Genomic DNA, 20270 nt, shown 5'->3' with positions numbered 1-20270 from the left:
TCACTTTCTGTTTTTTTTCTTTAAGAACTCAATTACACATTATAAATTAACACATTAACAAACAATCTGCACTCATATCAATTAAACCAGTAGTTAAATCCAAATGTACTGCTGCATTTACATGCACTTAAGGAGACAGGTAAAAGTGAATATGCATCAGACTTACTAATCAGATCTTGATCAGCAAGAATAATTGAGAACATTTAGCATGCGATGTTTGTTGAATGGGAAATTATGAAGTCACACGGGCTTGGTGAATTAATGTCTTTACCGTGACAGCAATTTGCACAGTTGTTTGTGGGATTATTTACAGTTTGTCCCATTAGTTTAGTTTGTCCCCCCCCTCTCATTTAATTCACACAGCAAATCCGTCACTAAATCTGCCTTCTACCACCTAAAAAACATTTCCCGACTCCGGCCATCACTCTCCGACTCCGATGCAGAGACCCTCATTCACGTCTTCATCAGCCTCCCGTCTGGACTACTGTAATGGAGTCCTGTCCGGGGTACCCAGTAAAGCCCTGGACAGGCTCCAGTATGTCCAGAACTCAGCTGCCTGGGTTCGCACCCGCACTAGGCCCTGGCAGCACATCACCCCAACACTCATCCACCTTCACTGGCTTCCAATCAAGTCCCGCATCACCTATAAACTCCTCCTTCTCACATACAAATCCCTCCATGCCTTTGCCCCTCAGTACCTAACCGACCTTCTCCACCCTCTACACTCCATCCCGGAAGCTACGATCTTCTGACCCTGATCTGCTCTCCACCCCCTCCCACACCCGGCTGAGAACATTCGGCGGCAGAGCCTTCAGCGTCGGCATGAAATAAGAAATGCTTCATCCCTGGACACTTTCAAAAAAACACCTCAAGCACCACCTGTTCATCAAGGCCTATGATCTCAGCTGAATCTTCCTACACATCACTCTTTTAATTCCTTAGCTATAGTTTCTCCTCTGTTTTGTTTATTAGTATGATTTTGTGCACCCCCTTTGTAAAGCGACCTTGGGTTTCTGAATGGCGCTATATAAGTCAAATTTATTATTATTAGACTTACCCACAGAGGCATGCAGTCTGCATTACAGACTAATGCAAAAGTTTAATGCTGCAATGCCAGCTTGGATGGAATCCCGTCTCTTCTCTCTCTTGCTACCTTTTCCCCTCCGTCCACAGCTCCCTCATACAGCACCTCAGCTTTCCTGACCCAACATAACCCATCCCACTTTCTTTTTTTTTCATTAAATCTGCCCTTCCTGTTTCCTCTTACTCTCCAGCGGTGACTAACATTGCCTTCAGTGTGAATTTAAATAGACTAACCCTAAAGCAAAGCAACGCACGGTGACACAGGGAGTAAAGACCCGTGCGCTGCCTTAAACTAAACTAACACACACTCAGCCTTGGAAAAGAAAGTCCAATGCATACTGACAAAACCAACAGCTTGTGTCCAAATTTATATTGCACAAAAAAAAGCGAGGATGTAAATGTGCTTCTCCCACTCCCTGCTGTTTTATGCAACCTGGAACAGACAGACACGACAAACAGAACAGAATTAGAGAGAAACCCTAACAAAAGCTGAGTGGCACTGGAGGTTTTTTGGGGGGGGGGGATTTGAAAGGATACCTATATAGATGCAGCATCTCATACCAGAAATTTAGTTATGCAAGGCAATGCATTTTTTAATATCAGCAAACCTGAACTCATCTGGGGGGGTTATAAGCCATGCATGGGAAATTAGCCCCATTCTGCCAGCTTTTAAGTGAATTTAAACGTGTATGAGTAAAAAGGAGGTGATATAAGTGAGCGTCAAGCTGGTAATAGGAAAAAACTGGGAGCGGAGGAGGGCGGAGACAGTCCACCCGTCACAGTGGAGGCTGATTTGTTCATTCCTAGGCGAGGAGTCAGCATCGCCAACTTCTGTCTCCGAAAAAAGCATCTGTTGAGAGCTCTGTTGCTGCACTGGAACCAGGCGCGCTTCTGCTCTGGAGGAGAAATTTATTTGCGTTTTGGAGCATCTGGATACATCTAGTTTTGTTTTTTTAAAGGAATTGGACGACCAAATATAGAGGGAGCTGTCAGGGAGAAAGTTGTCTGCAGAAAAGCACAAGGACGACAAAAGGGAGGACGCACAACAAACCAAAAAAGGAGCGGAGAGAGGAAGAGAGGTGATCCGGCCGAAGCGACATGTTTGGCATGATCAAGAATTCGCTCTTCGGAAACACCGAGGAGACGGAATATAAACTGCTCAGCAGCGAGACCAAGGTAAGAAAAGCAGCGCCTGCCTGTGCGGACACCTGTCTGTCAGACAACAACGTCATCATCATCACTGTGATATCTTTAGAAAATCTTCTGCAAATTCGCTCCTCTTCTCTCCATTACGCACAGACTGTAATCCTGCAAAAGGTGCAAGGTTTCTCATCCTTGTTTGCATCAATATTTCATCCTGCACTTAATGCTATAACTAGGCTATGTTGTGGCATATGTGTTTTTAAAACGGTCATGGACTTTGCTGTCTTTTCCCTGCTGTTGTCACAACCTCTGTAACCTTGACTGACAGCCTGCCACTTAATTGCTTGTGACCTATAAAGATGCCTGCTGAGCCGCAGTGTGGGGCAAAGCAGCCAGAGGTCCTCTGCCAATCAGCAAGAGGCAGGAAGGAAGGAAGGAAGGAATAAAGATGGTGATGCTGACTTTTAGTGTATAACCTTAAAACAATAACACAGGAAGGAATAAAGACAGTGATGCTGACTTTTAGTGTATAACCTTAAAACAATAACACACACAGACTACAGTAAGAAAGGTTTTAACATGCTACTGGTCACTGTTTTTTCCATCATGACATTATAGATGTGGGTGTGACAATGAGATGTATACTGCTCGCTTGCGTGTGTATGTGAAACCACAGAGGCCAAGCTAACTGACCCTGCCCTGGAAGAGGATGCAGATCAGACGCTCAGGTAGGTGTGTGTACACTGATACACTGGCCATCTAAAACTGACGTCATAGAGGAGGAAAAGGGCATGCCCTTGCATGTCAGCAACACCCCCACCCCCACCCTCACCCCACCCTGAGCCTTGTTATGTTTATGTATATATTATTGTGTTCAGCTATATTTAAAGGGGACCTATTATGCTTATTTCCAGGTGCATACTTGTATTTTGGGTTTCTGCTAGAACATGTTTACATGCTTTAATGTTCAAAAATCACTTTACCGGCTGTGCACCTCTGGTCGTGTCTGCGTAGGAGGGAACCCGCGAGTTGGGGAAACTCGTGTGATGGTTGAGGTTAGGCATTGATCTCGGATAGTTATGGTTAGGCATTGATCTCGAATAGTTATGGTTAGGCATTGATCTCGAATAGTTATGGTTAGGCATTGATCTCGAATAGTTATGGTTAGGCATTGACCTTGAATAGTTATGGTTATCTCAAATATTTAAGGTTAGGATTAAGTCCCCAGGAAGAGCGCCGGGCTGTGAAGCAGATTTTTGTAGTGGTCAAACGGTGGTACTACAACTTCCGTGTCAGTCATGTGATGCCATTGGGCCCAAAAAGACTTTTCCCATAGACTTACATTGGGAAAGAGGTAAATCAACTTCCGTTATGAACACTTAAATAGCCCTTATTTAAACCATTAGGTCCTAAGTTCCGAGTACTTTGTCACTTGTTAGATGAGCCATTTTGGCTTCACGCGCCACTGAGCAACTCTCATAGAAATGAACGGGAGCCCGCCTCCACCGCTGTATCCAGTTCTCTTTATACATCCATGGTTAGGATAGGTCGTCGGGCAGCGAGTCTCGCAAGAGTTTTTGCAGATTTCAGATCAGATTTCCAATTCGTGGGTTACCTTCTAGACACGACCAACACCTTTTTTCGCCCACTCTGTTGTGATTGGTCAAGCGAACCGAACTCTTTGGAATCCGCTCCAGCTCCGCTCTAACCAGGCAGGTATTATGCAAATGAGCAGTGTTTCTGTGGGGGAGAATAACTCCCTTTGGCGTGGACTTTGGGCTTTGTAACTTTGCAGACCTTTTACATGCATAAAAAACTATATAACACACTAAAGGAAAGGGAAAAAACGTAATAGGTCCTCTTTAATATATGCACACTTTGGATAGATTCTAGTAAACTCAGTGATGTGAGTCACTAACTGAGGCGATGCTTAACAGTCATTTCGAGGATCTTCTCTCGTGCCCTGTTGACCCACAGCGCACTACTGTAAATGTGCATGTAGCCATGTAATGTCACGGTTGGTTGGCATGGGTTTTGAAATCGGCTTTGTGTGCTTATCTCTGAATGAATAGCAGCTATCCTTTGACAGAGTCACACAGGCACACAGACTGAGACAAAGAGGACTCCCAGACAGGCAGGCAGGGAATCAAATGACCTAAACTGACACATTTAGCCAGCACAGACACTGGAAGGCTGATCTTGCCTGACACTGCATACTATCAGCTATTGCCTGAAGCTGAAATTCCCCAAAAGACAGTTTAAGCCAACAGTATGTGTACAAATAACTGCATTTTAATTATTTAAAGTATAAATACTCACATTTGAAAAGTGGACAAAAAGGATTATAACTCATTATTACTGATCAAAATGCATGATGATGTCAAAGTCACTCTAGTGCCATTCAGATTTGGCTCCCCTTCCTATGTCACAGGCTCATTATTGTCCACAGCTTTCGGACTATCTTTGCAAAGGTGAGCCATGTTTTTCTCACAAGCCAATCAGAGCAGACTGGGCTTTTTACGGGAGGGGGGTCTTAAAGGAACTGGCGTTAAAACGGAGCGTTTCAGACAGAGGGTGAATACAGGTATATTCAGACAGACACAATGAGAAAAATAATGCGCTTTTTGAACATTAAAGCATGTAAACATGTTCTAGTAGAAACCCAAAATACGAGTATGAACCTTAAAGTGAGCATGATACGTCCCCTTTAAACAGCTTTGAAAAGGCCAAGCTCAGGGCTCATCAAATCTCTGGAACTGACTGACTTGTTTAAACAGTGGGTATTGAAATCAGAGCTCGCCACCTGATCTGTGCAAAGCCCGCCTGACTCTGACACCCTACACTCTTAATTAAAACTGACACAGAATACAGAGGAGTTGGCAGGGCATGCACACGTACCTATAGACATTCACACTAGAATAGCAGCAACATATAGGCACCTAGAAGTTTGCTAATGAACGCAGAAGATTATTTTAACAGAACATGAAATGGCAATTTAACACTCACGGTGTTGATAATGCCTTTTGTGTGCTCTCCTCGGGAACAGAGTAATTATCACTGTATAAGATGGCACAAGACAGCAGCTAAACACATACAACCACACATACACATAGCAGACAAATTAATTGCACTGCTTAACTGAAGTTGTCGGTATGTCACCCGTACAGTGTTAATGGTGGTCCCGCTGACAAGCCATACAGAGCAGAACCCTTGTAATTACCATGCAGGAGCCTGGGTACCTGTCACAAGTTAGAGCGCCATGATAACATGGTGTTATCTTGTATGTGTTGAGGAATGAGTACGGCCGCATCGTCTGATTACAGGACCTCTGTAGGGAGTTACCACTCGGGTGGGTTTTGAATTTAGATTTGTCAAAATAACATAAATATAGAAATTTGAAAACATTTAAATACCCTGTGATTATAAAATGACATTTTGAGATTTCCCTCAGGGGAAGAGAAGCCCACGTAGGAATGAGCATCTGCACTGGAAATGATGCCTGGAGTGCATTTCCATTTGTTTGTTTTGCTGCCGGTTTCATTTAAAAAGAAACGCATCATCTGCAAAATAATGAACTGTATATTTTACAGCAGCTTCTTATAGACAGACGGTAAACACTGAAGGAGAACGAATCGCAATGACATTAAATTCCAGTGCTCAGAAACATCATACAAATAAACACGGAGCTATACACACAGTGTAATCACATTAGTGGAACGAGGAGCTGTATTTGAAACCTGCATCTCGGTCTCTACAGTGGCCAGATTCGTTCAAAACCTATTAAAGTTATTGCTCAGCTGAGCAGCATAGTTTGAGTGACCGTGCTCCACATTTGCCCCACTTCATCATATTTAATGCAAAAACTGTTGCATCTGTTGACGCTGTGTGTCTGGGGGTGGGGGCGAGTTGTGTGTTATGTAAGACATCTCTTGCCCATTATTCTCTGCAGGCTGACTGAACCCTGCAGAGCAGAAGAAGAAACTAAATCAAATCAGTGTAAATTCCATTTCATCTGCATCTCATTATTTGGCTGCCCACGTTGGGTTTCACACACCCACGTGTGTGCAGTCACGCACACAAACACACACACTGAATCCTTCAAGTGTTAACCCCCCCCACGCCAGTTCGATACAAAGCTTTCGTCCTCAGGAGCAGATTGTCAACATCGGTGTGTCAGAGGTGAATCATATTTCAGCTTCTCCCATACACCCATCCCCAGGAAGGGAACAACTGTGTTTGTCTGTGGGGGTGTATGTGCATAAAAGTAATTTCTGCATTTGTGCATGCCACAGTGTGTAGCTGGCCTGAAACCACCCACTGATTTTCTTCCCCAGGATGGAGTTAGCTTTGAGGTGCGGCGGTACGATGGTTCCAAATACGCTGTTGTCTCGTCCGAGGGACGATCCTTTGACCAAGTGACAGGGGAGCTGGTGAGGAAGCTGCTCATGTACATCGGAGGGAGCAATGAACAAGGTAAGCCAATCAGAGAATAAAACTGTGCTAAGATACGTTCACTAACAGTATAGGACCTCATGAACAGCTTCTGTTATCTTTCCTGTTCCTCTTTTAAGCTAATAAGACACACACATAAGACGGGTACGAAGCAAGAGTGCTGATTTAAGTATTGCATTAGAAAGATTTTCATAATCTGATGAAGGCCACAAAGAAGAAACACACTGGACTAATAATTTAAGATACGTCATTAAAACACAAGTTTTCATTAATCTTGGGATAATTTTTTTTAGATGATTACTAGGGCTGTCAATCATTTAAAATATTTAAATGTGATTAATCGCATGATTGTCCATAGTTCACGATTAATCACAAATTAATCTCAAATTTTGTATCTGTTCCAATGTACCTTAAAGGGAGATTTGTCAAGTATTTAATAGTCTCATCAACATGGGAGTGGACAAATATGCTTGCTTTATGCAAATGTATGTATATATTCATTATTGGAAATCAATTAACAACACAAAACAATGATAAAATATTGTCCAGAAACCCTCACAGGTACTGCATTTAGCATAAAAAAATATGCTGAAATCATAACATGGCAAACTGCAGCCCAACAGGCAACAACAGCTGTCAGTGTGTCAGTGTGCTGACTTGACTATGACTTGCCCCAAACTGCATGTGATTATCATAAAGTGGGCATGTCTGTAAAGGGGAGACTCGTGGGTACCCATAGAACCCATTTACATTCACATATCTTGAGGTCAGAGGTCAAGGGACCCCTTTTGAAAATGGCCATGCCAGTTTTTCCTCGCCAAAATTTAGAATAAGTTTGGAGCATTATTTAGCCTCCTTCCCAACAAGCTAGTATGACATTGTTGGTGCCAATGGATTCCTTGGGTTAGTTTCATATGATACCAGTATCTTCACTCTAGCTTGAGCCCGCTATAACCTAGAAATTGTGTTAATGCGTTAAAGAAATTAGTGGCGTTAAAACGAATTTGCGTTAACTTTGACAGCCCTAATGATTAATCATGACTCGTTATTGAGCTAGTGGTCAACCCTGCAGTTTATAAAAGGATAAAAAATATTCCAATCTCCAGCTTTCTAATTTTGTTCATGGAGTTATGGAGAGCCACTCTTAGGATGGCCTGAAGCATCAAAGATGGGACCAACATATGTCTCCATCCTCATTTTGAATAAACAAACTATAGCTACAGTATAAACTGGCTCACTTGAAATGGCTTTGCTTTACTCGAGTATAAATTTGAATAATACTCAGACACAAATATCTTTTGAGGTCATGTTTTCACGCTTTAGGTCAACAGACAAATATAACCTCAGCCAACTAATAGTGCAGTCTGAAAACTAGGCCCCAGTGCAGAATCATCATTTGTTTGCTATTCATAGAGGTGCAAATTCCTGACCTTTAGGTTTGGGTAGTTTGCTTTAGGGAGGATAGTGCCTCCCTTTTTTAAACTCACTCTCTGTCTCACACTTCATCCTCTAAGAGGAGGCCATGGGTACAGCAGCTCCCATCATCGTCACAGTGTACCCGCGGAATGACGGCGTTCTGTCTCGCCGCTTGGTGGTCGCCATCCGCGTACCCACCAGCTACCAGCAAGAACCCCCAACTCCCACCGACAGTGCCATCAAGATTGAGGAGCGGCCCGGCATGACTGTCTACGCTCTGTAGGTGTCATTTAAAGTGTTGCATTTAAAGATGTCGATGTGTCTACACAAGGAAAAAGATATCTCCCTTAACTTATTACACGGCTTTGTTGAATACTCGATTCTGATTGGCCAATCACGGCCTTCTATAGTCTGTTAATTCTTTATAGCAGACCGTTGCTATGTATAACAGACCGTTGCTATGGGCGCAGTTCTGATGTTGGACTGTGGCGGACCGTTTTTTGTATAAAATTATTGATTTTTTAAGTAAGTAGCCGTGTAATAAGCGGGATAATGTACAGCTAGAGGGTCATTGTTGTGAAATAACCCCAACAGTTTGATGCAAGCCCCTTCGCTTTGTCCTGTCGGGGTTTATTTCACAGCAAACACCGGCTCGCTGTACATTATCCCTTACGTGTCAAGTCTTTCCATGAGTTTCCAACTGTCATTATTTTGTCCAAATTTTGGACCCAAATGCACTAGTAGCTATTTCATTTTTGGAGGCCTTAGTTAATACATTCATTCACCTCAGTGTGAATGTGTACGGAAGCCTTAAACAGACATGATTTAAACATTTTCTTTAATGCAGTTATCACAGGAAAACAAAAGGTGTTTTCTTTTATTACTTATAATTAGGGCTATCAATCGAATAAAACATTTAATCGCAATTAATCGCATGATTGTCCAAAGTTAATCACGATGAATGACAAATTAATCGCACATTCTTTGTCTGTTCAAAATGTACCTTAAAGGGAGATTTGTCAAGTATTTAATACTCTTATCACCATGGGGAAGGCAAATATGCTTGCTTTATGCAAATGTTTGTATATTGTCCAGAAACCCTAACAAGTACTGCATTTAGCTTAAAAAATATGCTGAAATCATAACATGGCAAACTGCAGCCCAACAGGCAACAACAGCTGTCAGTGTGTCAGTGTGCTGACTTGACTATGACTTGCCCCAAACTGCATGTGATTATCATAAAGTGGGCATGTCTGTAAAGGGGAGACTCGTGGGTACCCGTAGAACCCATTTTCATTCACATATCTTGAGGTCCGAGGTCAAGGGACCCCTATGAAAATGGCTATGCCAGTTTTTCTTCGTCAAAATTTTGCGTACGTTTGGAGCATTATTTACCCTCCTTTGCGACAAGCTAGTATGACAATACTATTGGATAGGTTTTCTAGTTTCATGTGATACCAGTGTCTTCACTCTAGTTTTAAAACTGAGCCCGCTACAACCTCCGAAAGATTGATTGCGTTAATGCGCTAAAGAAATTAGTTAACGAGTTAATTATTATTATAAACAAATTTTGTTATCTCGAGATAAGAAAGTTTGTTTTCTCAAGTTAAAACATAATAACTCGTGATCTTGAGATAACGCTATTACATTTTTTTTTTTTAATCATGTCCATATAGGACTTCCGTACATGTGTGCCTTTTGGGTCCCTGTTCCACCCCAATGAGACAGCACATCGAGTAAAAAGTCTGCATCTAACCCTCTAATTATCCACCTAATTATAAATTGTCTTTCTTTTTGTTCGCAGGCAGTTTGGAGGCTTCGCAGCTGAGACTGAGTACCGAGCAGAGGCCTTGCGTTTGACACGCACCCTGGGTGAGACGGCTCCCTTTCAGCGCAAGCAGTACTTCTGCTGTAGCTACGACCCGCCGCTCAAGCCTTACGGACGCCGCAACGAGGTGTGGTTTCTACAGGAAGAGCCGTAGGAGCCATCGGATCAGATCGGCGTCAAAACTCATGCTGAATCCTTTATTCAACCTTAATTACCCTTTCACTGCCGACAACCCCTGTAGCTCTAACAGTATTTGATTGGTACGAGCAACATGGTGACTTGATAGACCTTTGAGCCCAAATGGACAGATAGAGATTACCCATGTTGCCTTTACCCATCTGATCTTCTGCTTGTCACACGTACAGTAGCTACACTGAAGTTAGGTGTTCAAGCACTGGGACCAATTAGAATTTGACATCAGTGCACAGGCATTTTCTCATTTCTTTCCCACAGTTTCTTTATTTTTGTTTCTAGTTTAAACTCACCCCTTGTTGCTCCGAAATAACGCGTAATCAGAGTGGTTAAAGGGACCGTGTGTAGGATTTGGCGGCATCTAGTGGTGTGGTTGCAGATTGCAACCAACTGAATACTCCTCCACTCACTCCTCCCTCTCCAAGACTGCAGCAACGTGAGCCACTGAGTGCAAAACAGTGGTAACGCCATTCGGTTTTTTTCGGTCAACCACGGTTTTGCACTCTGTGGCTCACGTTACCACAGATTCGCAAACGTGTCAGAGAACTACGGTAGCCTTCAGGTAACGTAAAATCGCGTCAGGAGTGCCAGTGTTCGGTTTGTCCGTTCTTGGCTATTGTAGAAACACGGCGGACTCCATGAAGCTCCCTATGTAGATATGAAGGGCTCATTCTAAGCTAACGAATACACGATTCTTAGTTTCAGGTGATTATACACTAATGAAAACATAGTTATGAATATTATATTCCATTTCTGCTAATAGATCCCCTGAAATGTTACACACTGTTCCTTTAAAGACTTCTAGACAAATGTAGTGTTAAGGAGTCCCGCGTAATACGTCTCATACAGAATTTGAATCATAAATATTTGCATCAGTTCAGTTCTCTACGCTGAGGGAAAACTACCTTTAGATAAACTGGGACTCTGGTTTACAGGTGAGAAACAGAAATGATCAAAGTAACTCAGTGAATAATCTAATATAATCTGTATTTAAATACAACTGAATTGATTTTGTTCATTCCTTTTAGAATTACATGGTTGTCCTAAAGGGTCGATAAAGTCCCTGTTGAGCTCTCATCTCCCTAAAGAATACACAGTAGGGCTTTGCACATCTTTTTAATCTAGTTTACAGTTTAGTGACGGCTACAGAGAAATGTATAGAATTAACATTAGATACATGGTAGTGAAAAGCACACTTCCTTTTCCTGAGTAAGGAACTGGACAGAAACAGGAGTTGAGCCATAAAGTAGAACTAGTCTTTATGAATTAATGGGTGGACAGCTGAGCTAGCTAGCTATAGGTGTTGTTATAAACTTATATTATGTCTATCCAGGAAGCATTGGTGTGTCGTGAATATTTTGTGTTTTAGTGCATGACAATGCCATCTTTATTTATTCAGACTCTTGAAACGGTGTTATGCGATGCATCTGTGCTGTGTGATTTTCCGTGACGAGTGAATATAATGTTCAGGTTTGATAGTGTTTCATAACATAATAAATATGTTATTCAGGAAGAGGAATTCCAGTTGTCTTATTTCTTTATTTTGTGAAACGCTGTCAGGGACAATAGGGGAGAGCGGGGTGGGTTGAGACACTTTTGTATCAACACCAAATAACCTTCCGTTACTCACAGACTACTTGAACAGTTTAAAAATAATTTCATCCCTGAACAGATACAGGTTTCTGCTAACAATTAGGGCTGTCAATCGATTAAAATATTTAATTGCGATTAATCACATGATTGTCCATGATGAATCACGATTAATCACACATTTTTATCTATTCAAATTGTATCTTAAAGGGAGATTTGTCAAGTGTTTCACACTCTTATCAACATGGGAGTGGGCAAATATGCTGCTTTATGCAAATGTATGTATATATACATTATTGGAAATCAATTAACAAAACAATGACATATTGTCCAGAAACCCTCACAGGTACTGAAAGTCACTGTACAGGATGAAAGAGATGCCCTGCTCAAGGACAGATTTAAATCTACATTTAAGCGGGTTGAGCACACGCTGCAAATAAAAATCACAACCGGGTTCTTTTCAGACAATGTGGCAACAGAAACAGTTTTGACCTTACTGTGAAGCTAATCGCCCTGACAAGAATGTCAGCAAAATCTTGAATTATGTTCAATAACAATGTTTCTTCCTTTTTTTTTCAGGTACATTTGCTGCCAGTGTATACAGCTGATTATGAATTCTAAATATACAAACACCTTCCTCAGTGTAAGCCCTACTGGATTTATTAACAATTACATAAAAATGAATGTAAGAACAGCAGCTACAGCCACAAAATAAACACATTATAGCAATAAGAGAAGCCTGCAACAGCTTTACCACACCATGAAGTGCAACACAAGTTTGTTGCTGTCTTCACCGTTCAAGCAACTAAAACCCAAACCCAAAAAATCCTCTATTCACTTCAAGTGTGCGCATAGTCCTTCAACAGGTGTTAACTGATGCACAATGAGAGGGTGTGATTACACGGCCTGTTGGCGCCTCACCCCACTTTAAATCAGGAATAAATGGTTTGCATTCAGAAGTTTCAACACTGACGGCCCTTAATGTAACACTGTGGCCTTGTAACCCCACACTGGCGTGATTACACAAAGTAGAGTTCTGGTTTCAGCTTGGCTTGCATACATGAATACAATAGAAAGCTAGGACCAGAGCTCGGGGCTCATTCAGGTCACCCCAGCTCATCACCTTTAACCTTGTTATGAGGTTGAATTATTGCACATCCATACTGTAGACTTGTTATGTTAGAAATCTATCTGATACCCCTTTTTTTTTTCAAACAATGCACTGCTCCTTTTCATAACAAAACCTCTAATACATATATTAAATTATGATGGAGACTGTGAGATTTGGGTCATACAATGAATGGAATTACTTGGGACTGTAATGTAACTGATGTAGATCACGTTGGTCATGTGTTAGGGAAACTTTAACTCGCTACTCAGAGAATGAGAATCAGTCAGATACTGTATCACTAAACACCTTCAGGTTTGTATATGGACTACTACTCAATGCAAAACTGTATAGGAAACACATGCGGTACCTTTAATGATGCTGCAAAAAGACTTTCTATTGTTAATAACTACAGGAACTGCAATCAAGAAATTGCTACAAAATGTTTTGGTAATAAATCCATCTTAAAAAATACATTCCCCCATACTGCCTCCTCCTTTCAGCTCAGGACAGTTTAGGTGTCCTCACCTACGTGCTAGATAATTCGACAGAAATAAATCCCATCACTGAGAATGTTAATAATGAGTCTAGCTAGAGTTACAAGCTGTCAATGATTTTAAATGAAAACGGAAAACAGTATTTAAAAGACGTGATTGCTTTCTAAGGTATCCAAAATATCACCAATTAATTTGTTGGTGAATTATCACTGACATCTTTGAACCCTCTTATTACTTGCATTTTCTTTTCTGTATTCTACAAATCGAGTAGGTATCCATCAACATGACTCCTTGCTTTAGAATTTATTTTAAGATACAGAGGAAGGAGAGAGGAGTGTCATCGAAGTGATGGTGCCTGAGCTTCAGTTACTTTTCTTCTCAGGAGAGTTTGGATAAGGTGCATATGGTGGAGGCCGCTCCTACGCGAGAATAAAGAGAAGCGTCATTAAAAGATTGTCACTTCCACGCAACTTTAGCTGCGAGGAAGACAAGCAAAGCAGCTTACCATGGGCATGTAGACATTGTGTGGATTGCTGGGATTGTAATACGCGCTGCCAGCTGCTTCAGCCGCCTTGGAGTTACCTGTGCAGAAAACGAGATGTGACAAAAGACAGGGAGAGCTAAAGACGGACAGTGATGAATGCAGGACATATTTGGGAGCAGACGCTAAAGCTCCAAACACTGTGAGGAAGAACTGATGCGAGGAGCAGCACAGTATTAGTCATGTGAAGCACAACAACTGACAGCTCCAGGAATCCTTGAGACAAAAATCTACAGGCACTACCCTGAGGATGCACAGCGGCAAACGTCCTACTCGAGCTCTTCCTAAAATAGAGATATGCCAAACTGACATTTCAGCGCAGTGTACCAAGCTCACGGGGTGAAGCAGGGTGAGACTGTTTTCAATGAAATGCACAAGGTGCTAGAAACGACTATGGGGCGAGAGAGGGGAGATTGTTTAAGCTTTGTAATTTTGATGTGTAGCCGATGAGACATCAGCACCCCTTTTTGGGTGGCGTGCTACGAAGTGATTCACTTTGAGGCAGACGGATCAGATCTGACGGGTGCAGCGACACAGACATACAGAGAGGAAAAATAAAGAGAGAGAAATAGACCTGGAGGTGGTGGTGGTGCTGCTGCCCAATTCTGAGGGGGTGCAGTCCAATTTTGGGGTGGCCCAGGGTAGGGGGGAGGTGGGGCCATGTAGTCAAAACCAGATGGGTACATTCCTGGAACACAGAAGAGATGGAATTTCAAGGTCAAATGAGGTTACTCTGTGTGGGCAATTAGTTACACAGCAAAGACAAAAAAGAAAAAAAAGAACTAAACGCTAAGAGAGAGAGAGAGAGAGAGACAAATGGCAGCCTTATTTATGCTTCAAGGGTTTTCACTTAGGCTCATTTAGGATGTGTATACAAAATATTAAAATGTGTTTGCACTTCTTATGCACAAGCGGGCTCAAGTTGAAAAACTATAAACTATGAAAGTGTGTGCACATCTTAAAAGCATATACTGGCTTTTTCTACATTACAGGTATTGACCATTTAAGTGAAAGAACAAAAAATAAAAAAATAAAAAGTGAAAGAAATCTTGTGGATCTTAAGTTAAGACTATTTTAGTAATTTACACTTAACTCTTTGACCACATACAAATTGTCATATTACAAATGACTGAATTCTGTACCTGCAGCAGCTGTTGGATGGGGGTAGCCCATGTTGCCAGCAGCAGGGGGAGGGCCCTGGTAGAATCCGTTCTGCTGGGGAGGGGGTGCGTAAGGATAGCCGTGAGGAGCAGGTGGAGCCGGGCCGTAGCCGTTCATCATCCCAGGTGAAGGGTAGCCGAAAGAGGCAGCACCGTTTTGTGCGGGAGCAGCACGAGAAGCTGAAACACAGGAAGAGAAAATGTTCACTCGCAACAAATAAACTGGATTTTCTAAAGAAAATGTTATGAGTGTGTTTATTCACTCACTATTGTACTGCCTATCTTATATACAGTATACAGTATATATCTACAGTATGGAAGCCACTTTAAAAGGCTTTTTGGGGCAGACCTTCATTACATGTATTGCTTATATGTCTTTAATGGTAAGATTTTAACCTTGAAAGTCGTATTTTTACAATGCGGTATTATTACTTTGGTAACAAAAAATTACCATAAAAAGGATTTAAATACTTTTTTCGACCCCGTATTAAGAGGTTATATTGATAACATGTAGTCTACATTATGTAGACAAATATATAATAATACAAAAATACATCCACAGAGCTTTTAGAAATGTGCTGAATGAAAGTATGGCTTTTCCTAAAAAAAATATTATGATTGTGAATGAATCAGTATAAACATTTTGACGGGTCCAAAATGAATGTTTTGTTAATGTTTAATGTTATGTTTTGTTGGTTCCCACTTCTAACAAGGCTTGCTGTGAGCCTATAGTATAACAATGTTGGTATCACGTGGTATTTCTGTGTCGTCAGCAATCAAGTTGTCATTTAGTGTGGAAACGGTAAGTGCCTGGCAACCACTTGTTGTGAAGTGAATTTCATGGAACAGGGGAGGGAGAAAGCAACATCTAGTGGCTGAATTAAGGCTGACCGAATGCTTGGAAGCTTCGACCGTTGGCATGGTATTCGATCTCCAAATCACTAATCGAATGCTTCGTTTAAAAAAAAAAAAATTTTTAAATGATATATTGGTATGTTATAATAATGTATACATCCCAAAATAACCCATGAAATAAGGAATAATCCAACATAATTATTCATTATTCATATCCAACATTAAATATGATTAGTTATTGTCAGACTGATATCACTGTTTGTTGTTTGTAGAGGTGTGGGTGTGTACAGTAGTGCGGCAGCAGCACTGTTCCGATCACTGAAACGGGGGAGATGCAGACATACAGACAGATGAACATGTCAGTCTGCTGCGCCGCGAAGCTTCAAATACCTTCGAATATTTCTCACCTGTGGCTGAATGTTATCAATGTCATTAATAGCAACCTTTAATTAATATTCAATGTATATTTAGCATTGTAAAACATGGGACACAATGTTTAAGGAAACCAGCATACAAACCATTTGTGGCCAGTTTGAAGAGATGCTGTCCCACCTCTATGGCTCCTCCACTGGTGAATGACATCTTGAAATGGGCCTGGCCCTCCCAGCCACCTGATGAGAGAGTCCACTACATTTAGAACAAATACAGAAAGCTACACTTGTGTTTTATGGTGCAGTCCCTTTATCTTGACTAAGATAATTCACCTAATACCTATTTTACAAGATGAATGTGACCATTTATGAAACAAATCGTACCTTAAAGTGGTTAAGAATAAAAGCAAAAAGGCCACCTACCACCAGGCTCTGCTGACACTGTCCCTTTAATGTAGTTGGCTGCAAAGACTGGCTGCTCAATGCTGCAGCCCTTCATCAGATAATAGGGGAACATGGCTGAACCCAAGCAATCCTTAGTGTTACTGGACACAAACAGCATCTACGCCAGTGAATGAGGGAAGAGACAAGAGAGTGTGTGGAGAGATAACAACAAGATGTGTGAGAATATGAACACAGTTTTTCTAATCAGCAGCAGCAATAGTGTGTTAAACTGGGGAAAAAACGTTCGGAAACTTGTGTTTGGTGGATTATTTCTCTGTATTTACAATGCTAATTGGCATTGTATTTTACATCGTTGGGAAGCCTGTTTATTTCCCTTTACAATGATGTCCAACTTGTAAGGATCATGCATTTGTGGGATGAGCAGCACAGCTGATTATGTGGGTAGCGCCCAAGAAAAATCTGCCAAAATGCTCTGCCAATGGTAAACAGTGTTTTCTCATAAGGCTCGTGAAGGGCAGTCATTGCAGGCTTCCTGGTGGCCTTATGAGAATACACTGTTTACCATTGGCAGAGCATTTTCTTCTTCTTGGGCGCTACCCACATAATCAGCTGTGCTGCTCATCCCACAAATGCATGATCCTTACAAGATGGACATCATTGTGAAGGTAATGCCAATTAGCATTGTAACAACAGAGAAATAATTGATCAAACATAAGTTTCTGAACTTTTTTTTTTGCCAGTTTATATATATATTTAATTAATTAATTCTGGTGGTACCCTGTATGGTGTGAGGTAAATGCTGCCCTTCTTGGTCCCTCTAAGCAGGTCTGATTTGCCGGTGGCATCGCTGAATGACAGCTCCACATTCTTACATTCCCTTAAAACACTGGGGAAAGAAGAAGAAAATGTTACAGCCAAGATCTGATCTGCAGAGAATAAATGCAGAGTATAAATGATAAATGCAGAGTATAAATGCAGAGTATAAATGATAAATGCAGAGTATAAATGCAGAGTATAAATGATAAATGCAGAGTATAAATGCAGAGTATAAATGCAGAGTATAAATGATAAATGCAGAGTATAAATACAGAGAATAAATGCAGAGTATGAAAGCAGAGTATAAATGTAGTTTTTAAATGCAGATTATAAATGCAAAGTATAAATACAGATTATAAATACAGAGTATAAATACAGATTATAAATACAGAGTATAAATACAGAGTATAAATACATGTAAACATTACTGGAAAACTACTGTATTTAGCAACATGCAGCGAGAGTATAAATGCATGTGAGCAATGCTGGAAACGACTGTTTTTAGCAACATGGAGCTAACCCACTTTACTCAACTGTTATGTCAACATTCACACGAAAGCTACTTCCTTTTGTGATTGTTGGCTAACGTTAAACAAGTTAGCCATCTTTGCTTAACAGCTAAAACCAACTTGTCAAGATACTGCAGAGGCTCTAAAGTCGGTCATTAATAATAAAAGACTATATATACCCAGGTTTAAAACAGTAAATAGTTGAATTCCCTCTAATATACACACATAGCTGACGTCAACAACGCTAACAGATGTGTTAGCTTAGCGATGCTAACAGGCCAGCTAGCTGTAGGTTAGCATGGTGTTGACTACGCACTGGAGAGGAAGAAGGTAAACAAGCCGAGAAGAGAGGCGACAGCTGGTTAGTTCATATATTTAACACCACAGAGGTGATTTAATATACATTACCTCTCTCCGTTGGTTACCAAAACGCCGCCGTTTTGCGAGTGATTCCGATTCAGAGCCATGTTTGTGAGACGTCTTCTGCTCTCTCTCTGCTGCTGCTGCTACAGTCTGATGAGGATGATGATGATGATGAACGCCCGACGGGGTTGCCCCAGAAACGTCACGGCGTTACGTCACAACGTGACAACTCGTGATTTACCGTGAGACAGTCAACATCATTAGCACACAGACGAACTGCTGTGTGCTGCTGAAACCTGCACATTTAGATCACTGCTCGGCATCTGATCGAGCAAATAGCTACTAGTTTGGTGCAATAAAAGTTCCTCCAAGTCCTCTGGCTTCACAGTTGTATAGAAAGTCAATATATATATATATATTATATATATATATATATATATATATATTTATTATACATTTATTTATCCATTATATAACCTTAAAACTGTAATGTTATTTTGTACATTTTAAGAAGTTTTTACCTCTTAAAAATTACGAATAAATGTTTAATTAAAGTGAAAGATTAGAGTATTTTTGTGGAACTATTTCTGTTAAGATAACTCATTCAGATAATCCATAAATGAACCCTTGAGGGAAGGTAACATCAGCTCAAAATAAAAGACAGAAGGAATTAAGTCTTTGAGGGTTTAAAAGAAAAAAACGAGATTAAACAATTAAAATCCTAATCCTAATTGAAAAATCCATGTCCTTTAAGGTATATATATATATATATATATATATAAAAATATATATATAAATATTGTACTGTATACTAACGTTACTTATGTAACAACTAGTGATGTGAAATAACACTTGTATTATAGTATATTTGTTGTAGTATTTCGCTTTTGCTATATTTTTAGAGGTCTCAAATTATGACTATTTATTTATAATGTTTTAAACATCAAAATAACCTGCAATCATAAGATTTATTATTACAAGTAGTAGTTGCAGTATTAGTAGCAGTAGTATAAATATGGTACAGATGAGATTATTTTGTAGTATTAAGTTTTTTTATATTTTCTTTTGCTATATTTTTAGAGGTCTCAAATTATGTGCACAATGATTATTTATCTATAGTGTTTTAAACATCAAAATAACCTGCAATCATAAAATTATCATTACAAGTAGTAGTTGCAGTATTATTATTATTATTGTTATTAGTAGTAGTATAAATATGGTACATATTTGGCACATATACGTATATGGTGATATAAACTGTAACCTCATTCTTGTAACTGCCCTCTGTAATAAGGTAAACTACAGTATATAAAGCATGTTGTCCTTTATACAGTTTTATGTGCCAAAACATATATATATATGTTATAGTTAGAATAATTATAAATAATAATAATTATAGTCAGACAAATTTAGGAAAATTTAATTAGAGTATATGTATGGCTCAATAAGGAAGCTGGTTAATAATTAATAATTGACTTATGGAGAAGGGGTGGGATTAAATACGTTTATACTTCTTCTCACTCCTTTTTCGAATCAAGGCATCAAGTGTTGACAATTTATTTTTTTCTTTGTGCTTTTCATTGTATGTAAATACTACTTGTTTCTGACTGTCCACTTGTTTGTATGCTCATTCTTTTTCTTTATTTTTTATTTTATTTTTTTTGTTGTATTCTACATCTTCGAAATAAATTTTGAAATGAAATGAATTATGTGTCTGTGTCTAGGTAAAGGCAGAATCCTCATTCCTCCCAATTAAACTGAAATAATAACATTTATAAAGATGAAATTTTGTGCACTTGCTAATTATAACATTGGTTCCAAATCCAATCACTATGCAGCAGTGAGTAAAGGTTTAATATTGCCCATGTAATATTAATTAGATGATGGGTACAAGCACTGCCATAGGGAGAAGGAGAGGTTGGCAAGACCTTTGAGTTACGC

The 20270-nt window shown here is 40.1% G+C and overlaps 2 protein-coding genes across 2 annotated transcripts; one reads left to right on the top strand and one right to left on the bottom strand.

Moving 5' to 3' along the window:
• Positions 1 to 1743: 1743 nt before the first annotated feature.
• LOC141780350 (heme-binding protein 1-like) lies at positions 1744 to 11624 on the top strand. The gene is made up of 4 exons (XM_074655535.1): positions 1744 to 2259; positions 6561 to 6699; positions 8193 to 8373; positions 9899 to 11624. The coding sequence occupies exons 1-4, from the start codon at positions 2182 to 2184 to the stop codon at positions 10074 to 10076; spliced, it is 576 nt and encodes a 191-aa protein (XP_074511636.1). The 5' UTR covers positions 1744 to 2181; the 3' UTR covers positions 10077 to 11624.
• An 876-nt stretch (positions 11625 to 12500) lies between these two features.
• On the bottom strand, positions 12501 to 18638 carry wbp2nl (WBP2 N-terminal like). The gene is made up of 8 exons (XM_074655531.1): positions 18375 to 18638; positions 17419 to 17527; positions 16660 to 16798; positions 16384 to 16476; positions 14993 to 15190; positions 14425 to 14538; positions 13815 to 13891; positions 12501 to 13728 (listed from the first exon to the last, which is right to left on the bottom strand). The coding sequence occupies exons 1-8, from the start codon at positions 18431 to 18433 to the stop codon at positions 13672 to 13674; spliced, it is 846 nt and encodes a 281-aa protein (XP_074511632.1). The 5' UTR covers positions 18434 to 18638; the 3' UTR covers positions 12501 to 13671.
• Between the last annotated feature and the right edge of the window lie 1632 nt (positions 18639 to 20270).

Source organism: Sebastes fasciatus, chromosome 13, assembly GCF_043250625.1.
Source record: "Sebastes fasciatus isolate fSebFas1 chromosome 13, fSebFas1.pri, whole genome shotgun sequence".
NCBI classification, from domain to species: Eukaryota; Metazoa; Chordata; class Actinopteri; order Perciformes; family Sebastidae; genus Sebastes; species Sebastes fasciatus.
This window is presented reverse-complemented; position numbering and strand designations above follow the sequence as displayed.

Excerpts from the sequence above, each read along its gene's own strand:
- LOC141780350 (XM_074655535.1), top strand. The coding sequence starts at position 2,182 with ATGTTTGGCATGATCAAGAATTCGCTCTTCGGAAACACCGAGGAGACG. Across the intron at positions 2,260-6,560 it reads TGCTCAGCAGCGAGACCAAG|GATGGAGTTAGCTTTGAGGT; the intron begins GTAAGAAAAGCA and ends TTTCTTCCCCAG. Across the intron at positions 8,374-9,898 it reads GGCATGACTGTCTACGCTCT|GCAGTTTGGAGGCTTCGCAG; the intron begins GTAGGTGTCATT and ends TTTTGTTCGCAG.
- wbp2nl (XM_074655531.1), bottom strand. The coding sequence starts at position 18,433 with ATGGCTCTGAATCGGAATCACTCGCAAAACGGCGGCGTTTTGGTAACC. Across the intron at positions 16,799-17,418 it reads TTTACCTCACACCATACAGG|ATGCTGTTTGTGTCCAGTAA; the intron begins GTACCACCAGAA and ends TCACTGGCGTAG. Across the intron at positions 14,539-14,992 it reads CCATCCAACAGCTGCTGCAG|GAATGTACCCATCTGGTTTT; the intron begins GTACAGAATTCA and ends TCTGTGTTCCAG.